This window comes from Myiozetetes cayanensis, unplaced genomic scaffold, assembly GCF_022539395.1.
Source record: "Myiozetetes cayanensis isolate MyiCay16 unplaced genomic scaffold, myiCay2020 scf13, whole genome shotgun sequence".
In the NCBI taxonomy this organism is placed as follows: Eukaryota; Metazoa; Chordata; class Aves; order Passeriformes; family Tyrannidae; genus Myiozetetes; species Myiozetetes cayanensis.
In genome coordinates, this window is record NW_026086937.1 from 14,373,426 (window position 1) to 14,389,452 (window position 16,027).

Genomic DNA, 16,027 nt, shown 5'->3' on the forward strand with positions numbered 1-16,027 from the left:
TAATCCGCATTTTAGCTCTGTGGTTTCCTAATCGTGCATCTAGAGAATGAGCTCATCCAGTTTATAAAATGAACGGAAGTATTCAGCTCTTCTTTCTAAATAAATCTGGATCCATTTCTTTGTGGATTGCGTCCGAAACCTCCCGTGCGGGCAAGTGAGAATGCTTAAAAATAAACTCATTTGCAGTTTATACTTTTGCCAAGTGGTGAAAGTTGCCTCGTGCCTTGTCTTACCCAAAAGGCTCTCCAACTTTGACTTGCAGCTGTGAGATAAAAGCCCAGGGGTATGAAGCCAGCTTGCCATTTTGATGTCAGCACTTGCCCTGATCTTTGCAAAGCATTCAGCCACGCTCCTTTCTGTTTGCTGTACTACCTGACTATGTGTAGTAGAGGTTTTGGGGCCACTAGACATCAGCAGGGCAGTGCTCTTATGTGCTAGGGAATATGTGTTAGTGACTTCACTCCTGTGATGGGAAGACCCGAGGGTCCTCACTGCATCCCAGGGCTGATATTTGGAGAGCAAGACCTGCTGCAGCCTGTGGGATAATTTAGCTTGTTGTGACTTTGGGTCCCAGACTGGGAACCTCTGAGTTTCCAGATTCATTTAAGGGACAAAAGCTCTCTGCTATCTTCCGTTTTCTGTGTTAGGGATTCACTGGCCTTGCATATTTTTTATGCAGTTGTATGATGCAGGCAGCAGCAAAGTAAATGATGAAGATTTTAAAATAGTCACCTGAGATTAGCTCAGTTGCTTAGAGCATGGTTGTGGGTTTGATCCCCATAGGGACCATTCACCAAACAGTTGGACTTGATGATCCTTATGGGTCCCTTCCAACTCAGAATACTCTGTGATTCTGTGAGTATTTCACCTGTAGAAGTAAGCAGAGGCATTCAGACCAGAGTAATGCCCCAAATGAGCTTCAGCTCCTTTTCCTAGGCTGGACTGGGGTTGTCCTTAGCCACATGCTTGTAGCCTGTTAAGAAAAGTAGTTTGCTGACTAATGTGCTGAGGACACAGGGCAGCAGAGACGGCTTCGAGAGCCTCCCAGAGAATTTAAACTTTCACCTGGAAATTGTGCATTTAAGGATGGGGAGAAGGAGTCTCTCTGAGGAGGCAATAGGTGTGATTGTATCAGTTTAGGAGCAGTTTTTGACTTTCAAACAATAGCAACAGCAGTCCTATAACAAGGTGCTGAGATTGTCCAAATGTTTGCTGTCTGCAAAGCCAAAAGGAAAGGACTGCTCCAACCCAGTGTGAGAGGTAACTAGTTAAGCTGGTAGCAAGTTTCCTTGTCTTTCCTCTTTTTCCACTGTAGGACTTTTGGTCTGTCCTTTATTACCCCCATCCTGTCCTTACCACATGTTCTTCTGCTGCTACCCAGGGTCTTTCTTCAGCAATTTTGAGCTGCAGCACAAATAGAAAAGCTTATGGAAGAAGTGCTTTGGTCTCAAGAGCAGCTTCTTTAAGTGAAAACACAGCTGTGAGGTTTGCAGCCTGCGCTTCTGTAAGGGCTCGTCCAGCCGGCACAGCCAGCACTGCTGCAGTCCTTCCAGCACGCAGGAATTGGGAAATCCATTGTGAACAAGATTGAGTTTGATGGCCTGCGTGGAGGCAGATGGATGTATTTTTAAGGGACAAGGTGCCAGAAAACTCTGTGATTACGTTACTGGAGCATGGCTCATTTTTTGTGGTTTTAAAAGTGAGTGTCAGGACTTCAGGACTATTTTTTTTTTTTGGGTCAAACCCGAAGTTTGGGCGGGGCATGAAAACCTGCTTGATGAGTAAGTTTATTCTTAAAAAGCTTTCTAGAGCTTGCTGGAGAGGGGAGTCTTTATTCCAACAGGGAGCAGCTACCAGTTTTTTTGTACTTCCATGCAAATAGGGTTAAAATTGAATGAGTGCCAAGGGTAAAAAAGAACCCTGACTGTTTTTAGTGTAATCTTTAGATCAAGTTCCCTGCTTTTTGTCTTGGAGGCTCATGTTCTGCCTTGCCTCCTTGCCCTGGGTGAACTCCTTCTGCTTGAATACCCCATCACATCAGTGGAATTACCTTGAGAAGTTCTAACCAAGGCTGGCCAGAGTGTGCCCTTACATTGCCCTACAATTGGGGCAGCTGAAGTCTTTGACCTGGTTATTTGGCTGAACCCGTAATACCTCTCTGATACAGGGCATGTGTAGAGAAAACTTTTCATCTCCTGACGAAGGTTTGCTGCTCAGAGCCAGGGCTGGGAACGGGGGGATCCAAGCCAAACCATTTACTCAAGGGGCATGCAGAATTTGCCCAGTCAGGTCAGTATAGGTACTGGCAGCATTTCAGCAGCCAGAAGAGTACTCCTCATGCTCTCTCCTTGTTGGAGCTACCAAGCTTTATTGCATGACTGAGCCTCTAACTATGGCAGGCCTAAAAAATTCTTTAAAATGAGGATGGCTGCTGGCTGCACTGAAGCCCAGGCAACCTGACGGTCTGTGACAGTGTGAAGCACTGCTCCCCCTTTCTGAAAATCCTCTTTCCAGCCTTGGTGGAGGAAGCCCCAAGATGTGAGCAGCTTCCCCAATATCCCTACCAAGGTCTGTTTTCCTGAGCAGGGCATGGCGTCCCCATAGGCGTCAGTGCACTGAGGGGCAGCTCCCTGAGCCTTTCTGCTTTCCCTGGTGTCTTGTGTCTGTCCGTGTCTGTGTGCTGGTTTGGTGTCTGTTCACCTCAACTGAGGGGGTGTGGGAACCCTTGGGTGCAGACGAAGCATGTCAGTGTCTGATGGATAAACAAGTAGCATCCCACTGTCAGGCAACTCTGCTGGCTTTAAGGACATAGGAATAGAGAACAGGAGTGTGTTAACTAATCCAAAGAGTGGAGCCATTGCACAAACAAGCGTTATGTGCACACAGCCCTCATGCTTGGGTGGGAGATGACTTTCCTTGAGGTGGCTTTTCTCAAGGATGTGGCATTACCTTCACCTCGAGCCTGCAGTATGTGCCACCAAACTTCACCAAGGGTATGCTGTGGGTACATTCTCTTGCTCCACTGACCAGTCACAGGACAGCATGCTCACACCTGCTTGGTACCTTAAGTGAGATACTCCCATCCATGGAGTCAACATCATCCTGCCCATCAAAGAGCCTGCCCCAGCCCCTTTGAATTTCAGTGCCCTGCTCCTCTTCTGTTCCGGGTGTATTGCAGTTGTGTCTGGTGACAAGCGAGCCTATCCATCACTGTATCCAAAGAGATCCCAATTACTCCTTTTGACAGCTCTTATTCACGCACCTCCCTGTGCCTCTGACGTCTCAATTATTGATGGGGCTCTCCTGGTAGGCAGCACTCTGTTCTCAGCATGGTTGTGTTCCAGCTCCCCTTCCTGCAGAGTTCACGCACACACCATGCCGAACTCTTCTTTATGTGCAGAGCCATTGAAGTGGAAAGGGATCTTTATTAGCTTGTGAGCTCCAGGGCTGCACAACCGAAGGGGGCAGTGCAAGCCAAATCACACCGCAGCTCGGCGCTGGGAAATTTCCTCTCCCCCTCCTCTCCCACTGAAGCCCAGCAGTGTCTTGTAAAATGAAATTCTCTCATATGCTTAACAGCAAAGATTCCCTGATCTGATGATCCATCCTTGTGATGGGGTCACCCTGCACTTGCATTTATCTAAGAAACTTAATCCTCCATTGCCCCTGCAGGCATAAAATGCAGTATTTGAGGTGCAGTGGCCTTTCTTTTGCCAGGGTATTAGTTTGTTTGCTGACTTTACAGCAAGCTCCTTTTGACAAGGAACACTGACACACACAAAAAGGAGCTTCAAAGCGGCAATGTAGTGTTGGAGCAATGTTGTCAAATTGGTTAAGAATTGAAGCTGTGCCAGAGGGATGATTGCAAAAGGTTGCTTGTTTTGTAGGGCTTCATGTATCCAGGAGGCTCTGGATGTCTCGTGACATTAGTGTGGCAGAATTCCGATAGAGGAATGATGAAGTGGTCGATCAGCTCCTGACATCTGCCCCAGCCTTGCCCTGCAACCTTCTGTAATTCAGAAATAACCAGAGGTTTTGTGTGTAGTGAATGAAGGCAAAAGGGAAGGACAGCTGCAGAAGATGGGAGCAGAGAGAAGCAGCAGCGTGGGGGGTGCAGAGAGCTGGGAAAGGACACTTGAGTTCTGTTCTTGGAGGTCTGTGGCAGCAAGCACTTCATAGATTAGCTTTAGCATGGGAGGAAAAAATCTGTGCTGACCTTCCAAAGCACTGAGGTGCTGGGAGGCATAAGTGCCTTTGCAGTGAGTACGGCCGTGCAGAAGTGAGCACATGTCAGAGGGTGATCTGTGGAGCTCTCCTGTAGCTCCAATGGCAGGGAAGACCCAACTGCAAGATGCTGAATAGTGTGGACAATTTTTTTAAGCTTAGTGGGAAGCTTACAGTCTCTGAATCCCACTGTGCCTCCTTCAGTGTTCAGGCAGTCCTTCTTTACCTGCCTTACCAGCTCTTTTTCCACCCTGTGAGGAGTTTTGCCTGAGGGCTCTGCTTCCTGCTGAGACCAAATGCCACCAAATGAGCAAAGGCAGCTGGAGTGTTGCTAGTGGCCACAGAGCTTGGCCTATTCATTTGGTGTCTGTGAGGACTCCTGGGCTGGGCAACAATCACAGGTTCACTCTTCTCCCCCCGCGCTGACCATGACAGGACATCAGCAGGGCAGATCTGCATAAGAGCATGATTTGTGCATCAGTGACAGCACAGCTACCTTGAGCTATGGTTGAAGGACAGACCTTTAGTTACACATCTCTGTGTGACATTTCTCCGAGTGGGGTCCTCTTGTCACTGTGGGTGACAGCAGCATCCTCTTGCCTGGCAGTATTGCCCCAGATGGTCAAGCCATGTAGAGTCTCCATTACCCATGCCTTGCTGGCACTGATGGGTAGCAGAGATGGCTGAGCCTGCCAAACAGGGTGTGTTTTATTTGTCTGAAATACCATGAGTAGACAAAGAGGGGTTAAAATAACAGAAAACTGAAAACCCATTATCTTTGGGAACTATGATTTTTCCTTTTTGGGTAGGCAGGTTCCATGGCACCCCATCCCCCCAGATAGTGGAAAGGTCACCTTCCCATACCTGATTAGCCCAGAGCTTTCCCTGGCAGCCTGTCCAGACAAGACTGTTTTCCTTCCCAACCCTTTTCCTTCCTTCCCTCACCGTGGACTTGTTTTCTTGCATAGAGCTGGCTTCAACCTCGAGCTGTGCTGGTGATGCTCAGAGATGTAACCAGAGATGCTCAGTTACTGCAAAAGCCCACTCAGTTACCCCAAAGCCCACTTAGGAGAGAGCTGCAAACAAAAGACAGGCACTGCTGAGTTTGTCCTGATCAAAATTATTTTTGTAAGTGGCCAAAGTCACACTTTTCCCAAATTTTGCACTTTCTTTCGTGTTTTGTCTTCACTGATTCTGTAGCGCACTGCCCAGTCCACAAAACAAAGGATCCAGGGGAACTGTGTCTGAGATAACTGCTGTCTCTTTTGCTTCAGAGGTGCTTCCTGATATTCTAGTAAGAAAACTTTGGAAAACCTCTCCCAGAAAAAATGGCTTTGAGAAGTTCTCAGTTCCTTCTTCAGTTCCCCAAACCAGGGCAGCTCACCTGGGAGGACTCTGGTTATGGACTACAAGGCTGTCTCCCTTGGAGAGGTTCCTTTGTTTCTCGCTGACCTCCTGCTCCTGTGGGGTAGCTGCCGTTTGCCATCGTGGCATCTGGAGAGGCTGGATCCACAGCCAGGCTTCATGAATCTGGGCCAAACGAAGCATCCCCAACCAGCCTGCCTTAGTCCTGCCTGAGGCACCAGTCTCCAGACTGGGACTGAGTGATCTGGTAAGCTGTCATAAGATCAGGGCTTTCAGGAAGAGGAATTGTGGAGAGTGTAAGAAGTCACTGTCTGGGCAGTGGTAACTGTCACACAGGCACATGTGTGACATGGTGTTGCATGATCATGTGTTTCAGAATGGCTCACAGTGTTAGGGGTGTAGAAGTCAAGGGAGAGCAGCTGAATTTGGTCTCAGCCTGGTACTTGGTTCTCAGTGTTCCAGATGGTGAATTTTTCAATGATTTTGTGGCATGCAGTTTTATTTGGGTCAGTGAGAGCACAGTGTATGACTTTGCTACCCTTCAGGGAAGGGAAAATCAGTGCATCATCTAGTGATTCAGCACACAGAGTTTCTTAACAGCCTACAGGAGAAAACCATTTTAATTCTGTGTTCATTCCTGAATAAGCTGTTAATTCTGTGTTCATTCCTGAATAAGCCATTAATTTGAGTTAGCAATTTTTTTGGAGCCCAGAGGAGAGGAGTCTGTGATCAAATGGAGTGGCTCAATACTACTCTCTCCTCCTTCCCTTGTTTAAAAAGGTCAGGCTCATCCTAACAAATCTCCTTTGACTTTTAGCCCTTGTGATGGTCTTCCCAGACCATTTCTGGAGTCCTGCATGATCCAGCAGTGGCAACAGCCCTGCTGATAGTAACCTCTGTGACCCCAAAAAGGTGCATGAAGACTGGCAGCTGCCTCCTCCAGAGGATGCTACCCCTCTTACTCAGCCTGCTGGCTTCTGATCAGTGTCTGCAGCTGTTTTACTGAGTCCAGGGGCTGCATCTTGTGGCTGTGAGAGCTTGTGGGACGCTGGTCTGGGCGCCAGCAGCTTTCCCCTGGGGAATGAGGGGCTGCTTGGATGTGCAGGGCTATTACAGGACTCAGTTCCATGCTGGTTTCTAGGCAGTTCAGTGTATAAAATCACTGGAGACATTTTCAGCAAAAAAGTCTCCCCACAGAACCATTCCGCTGCTTGTTGAAAGAGGATTAATTTTTCCCCCTTAAATAAAATGAGCCATGTTTGAAATCCGAAAAGCCTTGCTGAATGCCTTCTTGGAGCTGCAAAGAGAGCAGCTTCCAGGTCCCATCATAGCCTGCTGCCGGAGGCGGATCCAAACTGCAAACCCTTCTAACAGCTCTTTAATAACTCTGCACAGAAGGAAAAATCTGTCACCTTTCCCTCTGTGGTTTCTCCTCTGTTCTAATGCACTGGAGGAACGAGATGGAGCCGGGAAAGTTTTCAGAGAAAGACTCGTGGGAACTACAGCTGCCGATGGAGAAACTCATTTCTTTAGTGTCTGAGGGGAACCGCAATCGCTTTGGTGAAGGGTGGTGTGTGTGGGTGGGTTTGGAGGGGTGAGCTGTTATGACCCATGCATTTCAGAGGAACCACGAACACTTTATAGTAACAAAGGGTGGAAAAAGCAAGAGGTTTCTGCAATGCATGTGACTTTTCCCTGAGGTTTGGAACCCCACGGTATGTTCCAGGCCATGGTGTTTGCGTGTCAGGCTTGGTGAGTTAAGCTTTCCCCCACAAGCCTCACTAGAAGTTGCTGTGATGACTGAGAGCCTAAAATGTTGCTTTTTTTTTGCTTTTTTTTCTCTCTCTCTCTCCCTTTTCCTTGTCCCACACCCCTTCTCCTCTCTGCAGATGAAGCTTTCGTTTACCTTGGACCAGGAGAGTGGGATGCCTCAAAGCTGTTATGTTTATCAGTACCGGGACAGCAACAGGTAAGGCCTGTGGAAGATTGCATGCAGCAAATACAGGAAAGGTGCAGTGAAAGGAGACTGCCCTGCCTTCTGGCAAAGGGATTGCAACTTCTTGTACCACTTAAAAGTAAATTAAAGCAGGCCTCAGACTTGACCTGAAACTGGGATCAGCTCCTGTAAAGGCCAGATCCTTTAAAATGCACGAGGCCCTGCAGCCCCCTTTTCTCTGCAGCTTTTAAAAGTCACTTTTATTTGTCTAAAAGGCCTCTTGAGTATCACGGGCTCTGGCAGAGCAAACCCAGGCTGTGCCGTGGTGTGTTTGCAACTCACACCCTATGTGTTTTGTGCTGGGGTCGCTCTGGGAGCATGGGCTGGGGGAAAGCACCCAAAGACTGCTGAAAAGGACAGCCCTCACCTGTGCCCACCTAGACCCACACAGCAGCCCCTTCTCTCTGCTAAAGCTCATGCCTGGGTTCACTGAGTGGCCTTTGTGGTACTGTAGCCCCAGTGCAGCCACATGCTCTGTTTTTGTAAGATACTATATGATATTCAAGCTTTGGATGTTTGGAGCACAGAGTCCTCTATTTCTAGGTATTCTGCCTATTTTTACTAGCTGCTGTAGTGAATTGGCACCCAAGATGTTTTTATATCAAATCACATTCTCATTATCAAATTGACAGCAGCAGCAGAATACCAGCATGTCATAAATCCATGGCCTGTTACTCCACCCATGTAGTTCTTCTTCTTGCCAGTTACTGAAGTTAACCTGAAAAAGGAGGGTATATGAAATTGTCAATGAACAGAACAGTCTGTAATTAGATCTGCTCTGAAACACTGACAGGAACAGCTCCAGTGAGGAAGAGGGACATCTGCAAATGCACAGACCCCTTTCTTAGCCAAGAGAAATCTTAATATTTAAACAAGAAGGGACATCATTAGGGGCAGACTCCTTCCTGCCAGTGTATGGGTGATTAGCACATGATCCCACTCCAACTATCCTGGCCCCAGAGGCTGGTATGGGCAGAGTTGGTACCTCCAGCACCACCAAGCTCACAGGGAATCGTGCAGTTCAGCGCTAAAGCATAAAATCAACAAGGGAGGAGCGTTTGTTTTTGAGGTTTTTGAGGTCGGTGACACACAATGGAAAGCGAGGAAAAGAAACCCCACAGGCCTTTTGGGGTTTGTTAAGGATGTTTATAGACCAGTGTTTCTAATTGTGTGGTGTGTATCTCAAAAATCAGCAACCGTGGGTTTTTTGCCACAGACCCTCCTCTCCCCAGGCTCCAGTGGGTGTTTTGTGCCATTGTTTGAGGAAACTCTAGGGACAGGAGTGGAGCTATTTTGTATAAGCACTAAGGCCAATAGCAATTCCACTTGGAAGCCTTGCTTTTAGCTGTGAGGGGTCCAGTATGTGACAAAGTAGCTGTGGCATGTTGGCAGCTGTTGATTTAGAGATGTATGGCTGTGTCCTGCATTTCTGGCAAGTGTGAGAGCCGAGCCTCCCTGGGCCATGCCAACCGGGATCATGACTTAGAAAAATACATCGTGGGCAGGATGAGTGGAATTGCAAATAAACCCAGACTTTGCACATGTCCGATGGATCTAAACTGCAACTACATCTCCCTGCAGGCTCCCAATCCACTGTGCTGTATTTTATAGCTTGCTTGGCCAACCTGGGGGGAACAGGATCCTGTTTCCTGGGGAGAACCTGGCTAAGTTTGCACACACACTTATCCCCCTAAACCCTGTGTGTGCAGCCCAGCACTTCCGAAAATCCTTGGCTGGTGAACTGAAGCGTGAAGGTCTGTGCTATGGCTGACGTATTCTTGCAGATAAAATGCCCTTGAGCCAAACGTGCACTTGGTTCTGGTTGTACCCTGGGTGATTTTGGAGGAGTTCACAGGTGCTGCAGCTTTACTGGCAACAGAGCTTTGCATTTGAGTAGTTTTGGGAAGCACCGGATGTGGTTCCTGCTCAGCCAAGATGGTTCTTCTCAAGCACTGGGCCTGTCATAGGATTTATTTGATATCCATAGAGTAACGTAGCAGATGTCACTATAGTTTTTCCTTACAGTAATTTTCCAGGTAAATTGTAGAGCTTACATTCTCTTGACGGTATCCATTGGAACCCAAGGGGGTAACAGCTCTTCTGCCTCCTTCTTAAGATGTATCCAGAAGTTAAAGCAATGTAAGATTGGTGTCTACACTGTGTTTTGGAGCTGTTTACAGCCCAGAGAAGAAATACTGGTGACACACTGCAAGCTCATGCATGGGAAAGACTGGAAATGTGCACCCCAGAGCTCAGTGCCCTTGGCAGAGCATCAGGCCTGGGACCTGCTCCGGGGAAAGACTTAGGGCAGGAGTGCAGGTCTGCAAGGATCTTGAGCAGCAGTTTTAACAGGAGGAAGCTGAGGTGATTCTGGTCAACAAAAACCCATTCTGACCTGGGGAGTGTACCCGGTGCCCCAGAGATCTGTGCAAGCCAGGCTGTGCTTGTCAAGGCTTGGTGTCACCCTGGTCACTGAAGGAATGTCCCTTCCCTCCAAGTGGCAAATGCTGTTCCAAGCTGCAGCCAGATGGGGCCAGCGGAGAACAGTGGATGTTGGTCTCCCACTTGCAGAACAAAGGACTGCAGCATTGCTGGAAGTGTAATTACCAGAGCAATTAAAATTTCTATTGCTTAGGCTAGAAGTGCAAGTACCATGCAGGCTCTTACAAGGGCAATCAATTGCAATTTGTTCCCTTTAAAATGATAAAACCCAAGGAAATTTTGCCTGCCCCTGGCAGTTTCCTGTTGCCTGCCTGCCTGCCTGCCGGAACATTTACGGGCACAGTGCTCACCAAGTGCCTGCTCCACTATTGCACCCTGGGTGCCGAGCACTTTGTGTAGACCGGACTCTGCGGAGCCTTAGAAGCCTTGGATGCAAAAGACATGCTGAGCAGCCAGCTGCTCACCTTTCCAACCCCTGCTGTAATATCTGGGTACCCAATGGCACCTGATAGTCCCAGTAGTGATCCAAGTGCCCTACTTGGAGCTGTAGAGAGGAGCGAGACTGCTGTTTACAGGAGTGAGACCAGGGGCCATCATTTCTCCTCTTCTTCCTGCTCAGACCTAGGCACTTCCATCCTCTTGACTGCCCGTCCTTCCCAACCCTTCAATCCTTCCTGGCCCTGGAGGAAATGGCTTGACCTAACACAGAAACAAGCAATCTGCTTTCTCATTTTTCAACCATGTTGCTTAAATTCTCCCTAATGGGAATCAGTCAGTGTAACACAGACAGAGCCCTGGGCTGCTGCTCTGGGCTCTGTGGGGCACTGCCCTGCAATGGGAGCACTGTGCCATGACATTTGGAACAGGAGGGTACTGTCAGCCTTCACATGGCCCCAGAGCAATGACATCCAGCAGAGGACAGCCCTGCCAGCCATCCCGTGGCGTGACTGCAGCATGTGTCGGGTGTTGACAGTGGGAATGGCTTTCTGTCACTGCCTCTTGACACAGGCCGCGTTTCTCTGATCCTGCACAGGATCCAATTGCAAAACCCAGCCAGGCAGTAAAAGACCATCAAGTCCATTCACATCCACCACCATGGCTCATGAATCCTGTCTTACAACATGCAGTCACCAGTCCCTGCTCTAGGAATGTGATTCTGGCTGTGCTGAGGAAGAGCCAGCTGCCCACTCTGGAGATGGCCCAGCGTGACTGGTCCTGCTCCTGTGGGCTTCCAGGCAGTGGGAAGGAGGAGATCCATAAAGGATACAGATGATCATGAAAGACTTTTTCCAGGCTGTGTGCAGGAAGAGCCAAAGCCAATTTGAGATTCCACTGGAAGAAATTAATTGCAAGAAGACCAGTTCTTTTGGCTGTATCCAAGAAATAGAAAATTCAATCTGTTTTCTACATTCACCGTCACTGTCCAGACTCTTCTCTGAAGACCTCCTATGCTCTGCTCACCTACCCACAGCAAGTCTGACCCTTCAAATGCCTTCGTCTTTCCTCCCAAGACTCTCTGGTTACTGTCACCTTTCTCAGATGATGCAGCGCTCAGGGTCCCTGCCATCCCAGACCTACTGAGAAGCTATAAATCCCTGTCAAATGTGACACTTCCTTGTCCCCAGCTGGTTCTCCTCTAATATGGCTTTTCTGCTCTCTTAGCCTCCAGGTTTTGGTCTATTTTTGAGGTCCCTTCCCTACATCCCAGATTCCACCTTTGCCGATAGACCAGCTCACAGCTCGCAAATGAATTTCATTTTAATTCCTTGCTGCAGCTGCGGTTTGTGTCAGGATTATGAATTTGCAGAGGGGGCTTTCATGTTCTCTTCAGAGTAATTTCTAAACCCAGAGGAGCAGCATCTCACATGGAAGCACTTAAAGACCTCTTACAAAAGCAGCGTTGGTGTATTGATCATTTTGTCTCCCTGGGGACCCGGAGTGCTGCAGATCGAGCTGCTGTGCAGTGCAGCCACTTGCGGGCAGCACCACACAACTCTTCGGAATGAGGAGTGAAAAATAGCTCCAGTTGAAAGGAAAAGTGGTGCCCCCTTTTATAGAGAGATCAATGATACCCGATACATTGGATTATCAGTTAAAACACCAGGACTTCAAATGCCAGGGTGCATGCACTCCTGATGCTGACAGGCTCGAGATACATAATGCTGTTTGGGTTACCAGCTGAGCTCCTCTGTGCAGTATTTTCATAAGGTGAATGTAATATCTGCAGTGATGTACCCGGTGTTACATCAGGAGAGCCAACCTATAATTATGCTGGAATTGTTTGAACGGGTTATTTGTCACTAACACATTAGCTCACTCCATTTATTGCTCCCATTCAGGACTGCAGCAGGTTTGGTGTAAACAGAGCTTGGGTGGAGGTTTGGGAAGGTTTATTTTTCTGAAAAGAGCAAAGCAGAATTGTTTGGAATTTATTCTTTTTTGCTAGAAGAGCTGTTGACTGGCAGTGCTAGGAACAAAATATGTAAAGCAGCTGACGCAGCGTAACTGATTTGTTTTCAGAGGTACTTCCCGGGTGCACAGCTCATGTGTTGGACTTTGGCGTGGACCTGGTTGCTCTGCAATGAGCTGGCAGGTTTACCGTAAGATGTTTTGTTCCTTTTGAGAAATTGAGGCTTGCAGAGTGGGTTGTTTGCACAAGGAGCTGCTGCACAGTTCACACAGTCCCTGGATGCCTGACCTGCCTTATTACATGGTTGTTTCATGGCACGCATCCCAGTGGAGCAGCACTGCTTGTGTTGGTGTAAAAGAGCTCCCTGCTGTCATCTGATTTTCTGGTTAGTGATCAGCAAATATGTGCTCTGCCCCACTTAGACCTGCAAGGCCAGGGAAGTCTCTGAAAGTGGCATCTTCTCATATTTGTCTTGTCTGGTAGGCTGGAATTTCACAGGGGAAATCCATGTACATGACCCTTGACATCATAGGATGCTGTCTAGTAGCCTTGAAATGCCTTGTTTAGATTTCACATCAAAATAAAATCAGTGTAATTTCCAGGAAAAAAAAAGAGAAGACTGAGCACATTGGAATTTATTTTTTGATACCATGTCTTGGTTTTTGTTTGACTTATTGGCACTAAACTTTATCCAAGTACACCCTTCACCTACCAAAGCATTAGCACTGGAGTTGGCCATGCAAGGCTGGTGAATTATTCTGTCACTTTACATGGAGATAAACCAGTCCTCCTGGTTTTGGTATTGGTTCAGTGAAGGGTAAATTGTCCAGGAGAATAAGTCTGGAGGTTGACCTTTAAAACTTCAAAAGATACGTAATCCTTCCTGCCTAAGGCATGAGATTGGTTTTCTGTCTGCCACCTCCAAAGGCTACTGGGATGTGTGCTGCAAAACAGCCCTTGTCAGTTGAGACTTGGAGGAGCAGAGAGCTGTTCTTTCCTTGCAGAAGGGCCCCTATGGCCATTTGTAGCTGGGGAAGAAGGGCTCTTGGAAAAGGCTCTGCCTGGGGACTACTTAACTGCTTTTGTTGACACAGACCTGCCTCCTTCAGCCACCCTGCTGTTTAATAACAGGTTTCCAGTCCATCAGAGCTGTAGAAATAGTAACTGCCAAATCCTTGGAGTGTTGGTGTGATATGGGGGATGCAAATAGAAAAGGTGATCAAGGAAACCCACCTTTCCCTTGAGCAGTCAGATGGGATTCGAAGATAACCTTATCCCTTCCAAATGATTGTTTGAAGCCTTCTTTGGTGTCCTGCACAATATCCCACAGTGACCAGTAGCCCTCTCTAAATCCTCATCGTGGTTCCAAAGCAGTCAGTGTGTGCTCCCACCCTTAAGGGGCAGGAAGGACTGGGATCTTGAATCTCAGTGAGTGCAAGACCTCCTTTCTCTCCCTAGATTGAATCAAAGGAGTTTGTCATCTTATTTGTTTCAGTGTTTGCTTGGGGAGGAGCTGTAAAACCTCCTCGTTATCAGTGTTAGGTGTCTGGGTATTTGGTGGCAGTCAGGTAGGCGAGAAAATATCCTGCTATTGTAATTGAGTCAGAGATGCTGTCTCCATGTGTCATCCTCTGAGATCTGTTTACATATCCATTTGTTTAACAATAGGTTTGAAAGCCCTCAGCTGCATTTCAGCACCATTTTCCCTGGCCTATGTGTCTGACTAATGGCCAAGGCAGTGAGCTATATCTGGACTAGAATTACTAACCTATGGATGAGGGTTTCTTAGCAGCCCTGAATTAGATGAGTCTATGATTAGCCCTTAGGAACATGGGAGAGGACAGATCTGGCGTGGGAAAGAATGAATAATCATCCTTCCACAAGAAGCACCTCTCAATTTCACCTTGAACCCAAGTTGCTGGATTGACTTTTGTGTCAAGGAAGGCCCTCTCCTGGGCTGACATCTGGCTAGAAAAATCACCAGATCCCCCTAGCTATCCCTCTCCCAGTAGGATTTCTAGACATACTCTTTTCATAATAGGGAGAAGGAGTCCTAGTTTTGGCTTGGTCTCTGTGTCCTTGAATATATAGGCATAGTGCACAGTGACTTCTCTGCCAGTAGTGGGTTTTGCTGGCCACCCTGTAATGTTACAAGCAGGGAGCACTGGGACAGCGGGTAAGTGCATGTGCTGTTTTCTTTTGCTTTGTCAGGAGGTGCTTTAGGTACAAACTAGGGGTGGAGAGTTGCATGTGATCTCAGACAGTGGGGTAACCCCAAGGTGATGAAGGGAATCATGAGTACTGGCGGCAATGAAGGGGCTCTCTGCTTGGGGATGGACCTGCCATTCCAGCTCTCCAGCCTTGGGGGTGGACCTGCCAGTCCTGCTCCCCATCCTACTGTTCGATCTGTGCTTTCTGCCTGGAGGGAGTGAGGGTTTCAGTTTGCCACGGGCAGGACCTCCACAGTCTGTTCAGCACTAAGTACCTTTGTTCCCCAGGGAATCCACAGTGTAAACTGGAATAACCGGGTGGATTGTCAGCCAGCTGGGATTGCTCTCTCAGAAAGAGCTACTGGCTGAAAGCTGAAGTGTTCAGATTAGAAATAAAGCACACATTTGAAAGGCAAGAGAGATTAACTGGCAAATTGTGCCAAGAGAAACCAGGGAATTCTTTTTCAAGGGCAAATGTAGTTCTGGAAGGAGTTTTAGACCCTACACATCAGTTTATTTGACAGACCAGTAGCAACCTGAAGGCCTCCAGGCACAGGAGATCAGCCGATGGAATAATCCTCCGAGTCTTTAATTCCTGCCACACTGCTCTATGTTAATGTAAAGGATCAGCTTTGCATTCATACCACTTCTCTTTCCATGTACTCTGCCGAGCTGGGCATTCCACGTACCTTATTGTTTGAAATGATGTCCTCACAAATTAGAGGGTGAGAGTGGAAGTATCTCTCCTTACCCTATCCTGAGCAACTAAGGTTGCTGTTCTACTTATACAGTTACTGCTGTGCTTTGTTCTGGGTCCTTTTGCTTTTTCAGTGTTCTTTCCACAGTTCAGAGCAGCTAAATCAGTCTGGCAGTGGAGTCTGCTCCCTCCACACCTCCCGGCTTCTTCCCCATCAAAAAAAGGAACTCCAAGTCACAAGCATGTTTTGTGTGCTCAGCTCCTCACCATGTCAAGGTCACCCTGAGTGGGGTTCCTGTTACAGCTTAGCACTTTCACCTCTTTCAATTTGCCATGCATTAGTCAATCTGGAGCCTAATGGATTTGTAACCTGACTTTGCCTGTATTATCTGAGCCGTTCCCAGTAACGTAAGAGGATTTGGGCACAACTTCCTTTCAAGTTAATGGAAAGATCTTGCTTGGAAAGAACCTGCTTGAGGATCTGAGTGTACTTTGCATTAATGTTTCCATTAATTTTAATGGGAGATGTTTCTAAATTTCTCAGATCAGCTTTGAACATCTTAAATTTTGTGTCCTTCACCTGTCTCATCTGAAATGCAGTACCCTTAAATGAGCAGCGTCATTATTGGCCAAGATGTTCTGTAAGATTTTTCTGCCTCTGGAAATGTTCTGTTCTCTGGTGA

The 16,027-nt window shown here is 47.6% G+C and overlaps 1 protein-coding gene across 2 annotated transcripts in view; it reads left to right on the forward strand.

Annotated features, from left to right (window-relative positions):
* DIS3L2 (DIS3 like 3'-5' exoribonuclease 2) overlaps positions 1-16,027 on the forward strand; it is a 183,218-nt gene that overhangs the window by 138,628 nt on the left and 28,563 nt on the right. For both annotated transcript variants that reach the window (XM_050307968.1, XM_050307969.1), the window contains exon 15: positions 7,479-7,558. In XM_050307968.1, the coding sequence (XP_050163925.1) occupies positions 7,479-7,558 (80 nt within the window). The remainder of the gene's footprint in view (positions 1-7,478; positions 7,559-16,027) is intronic.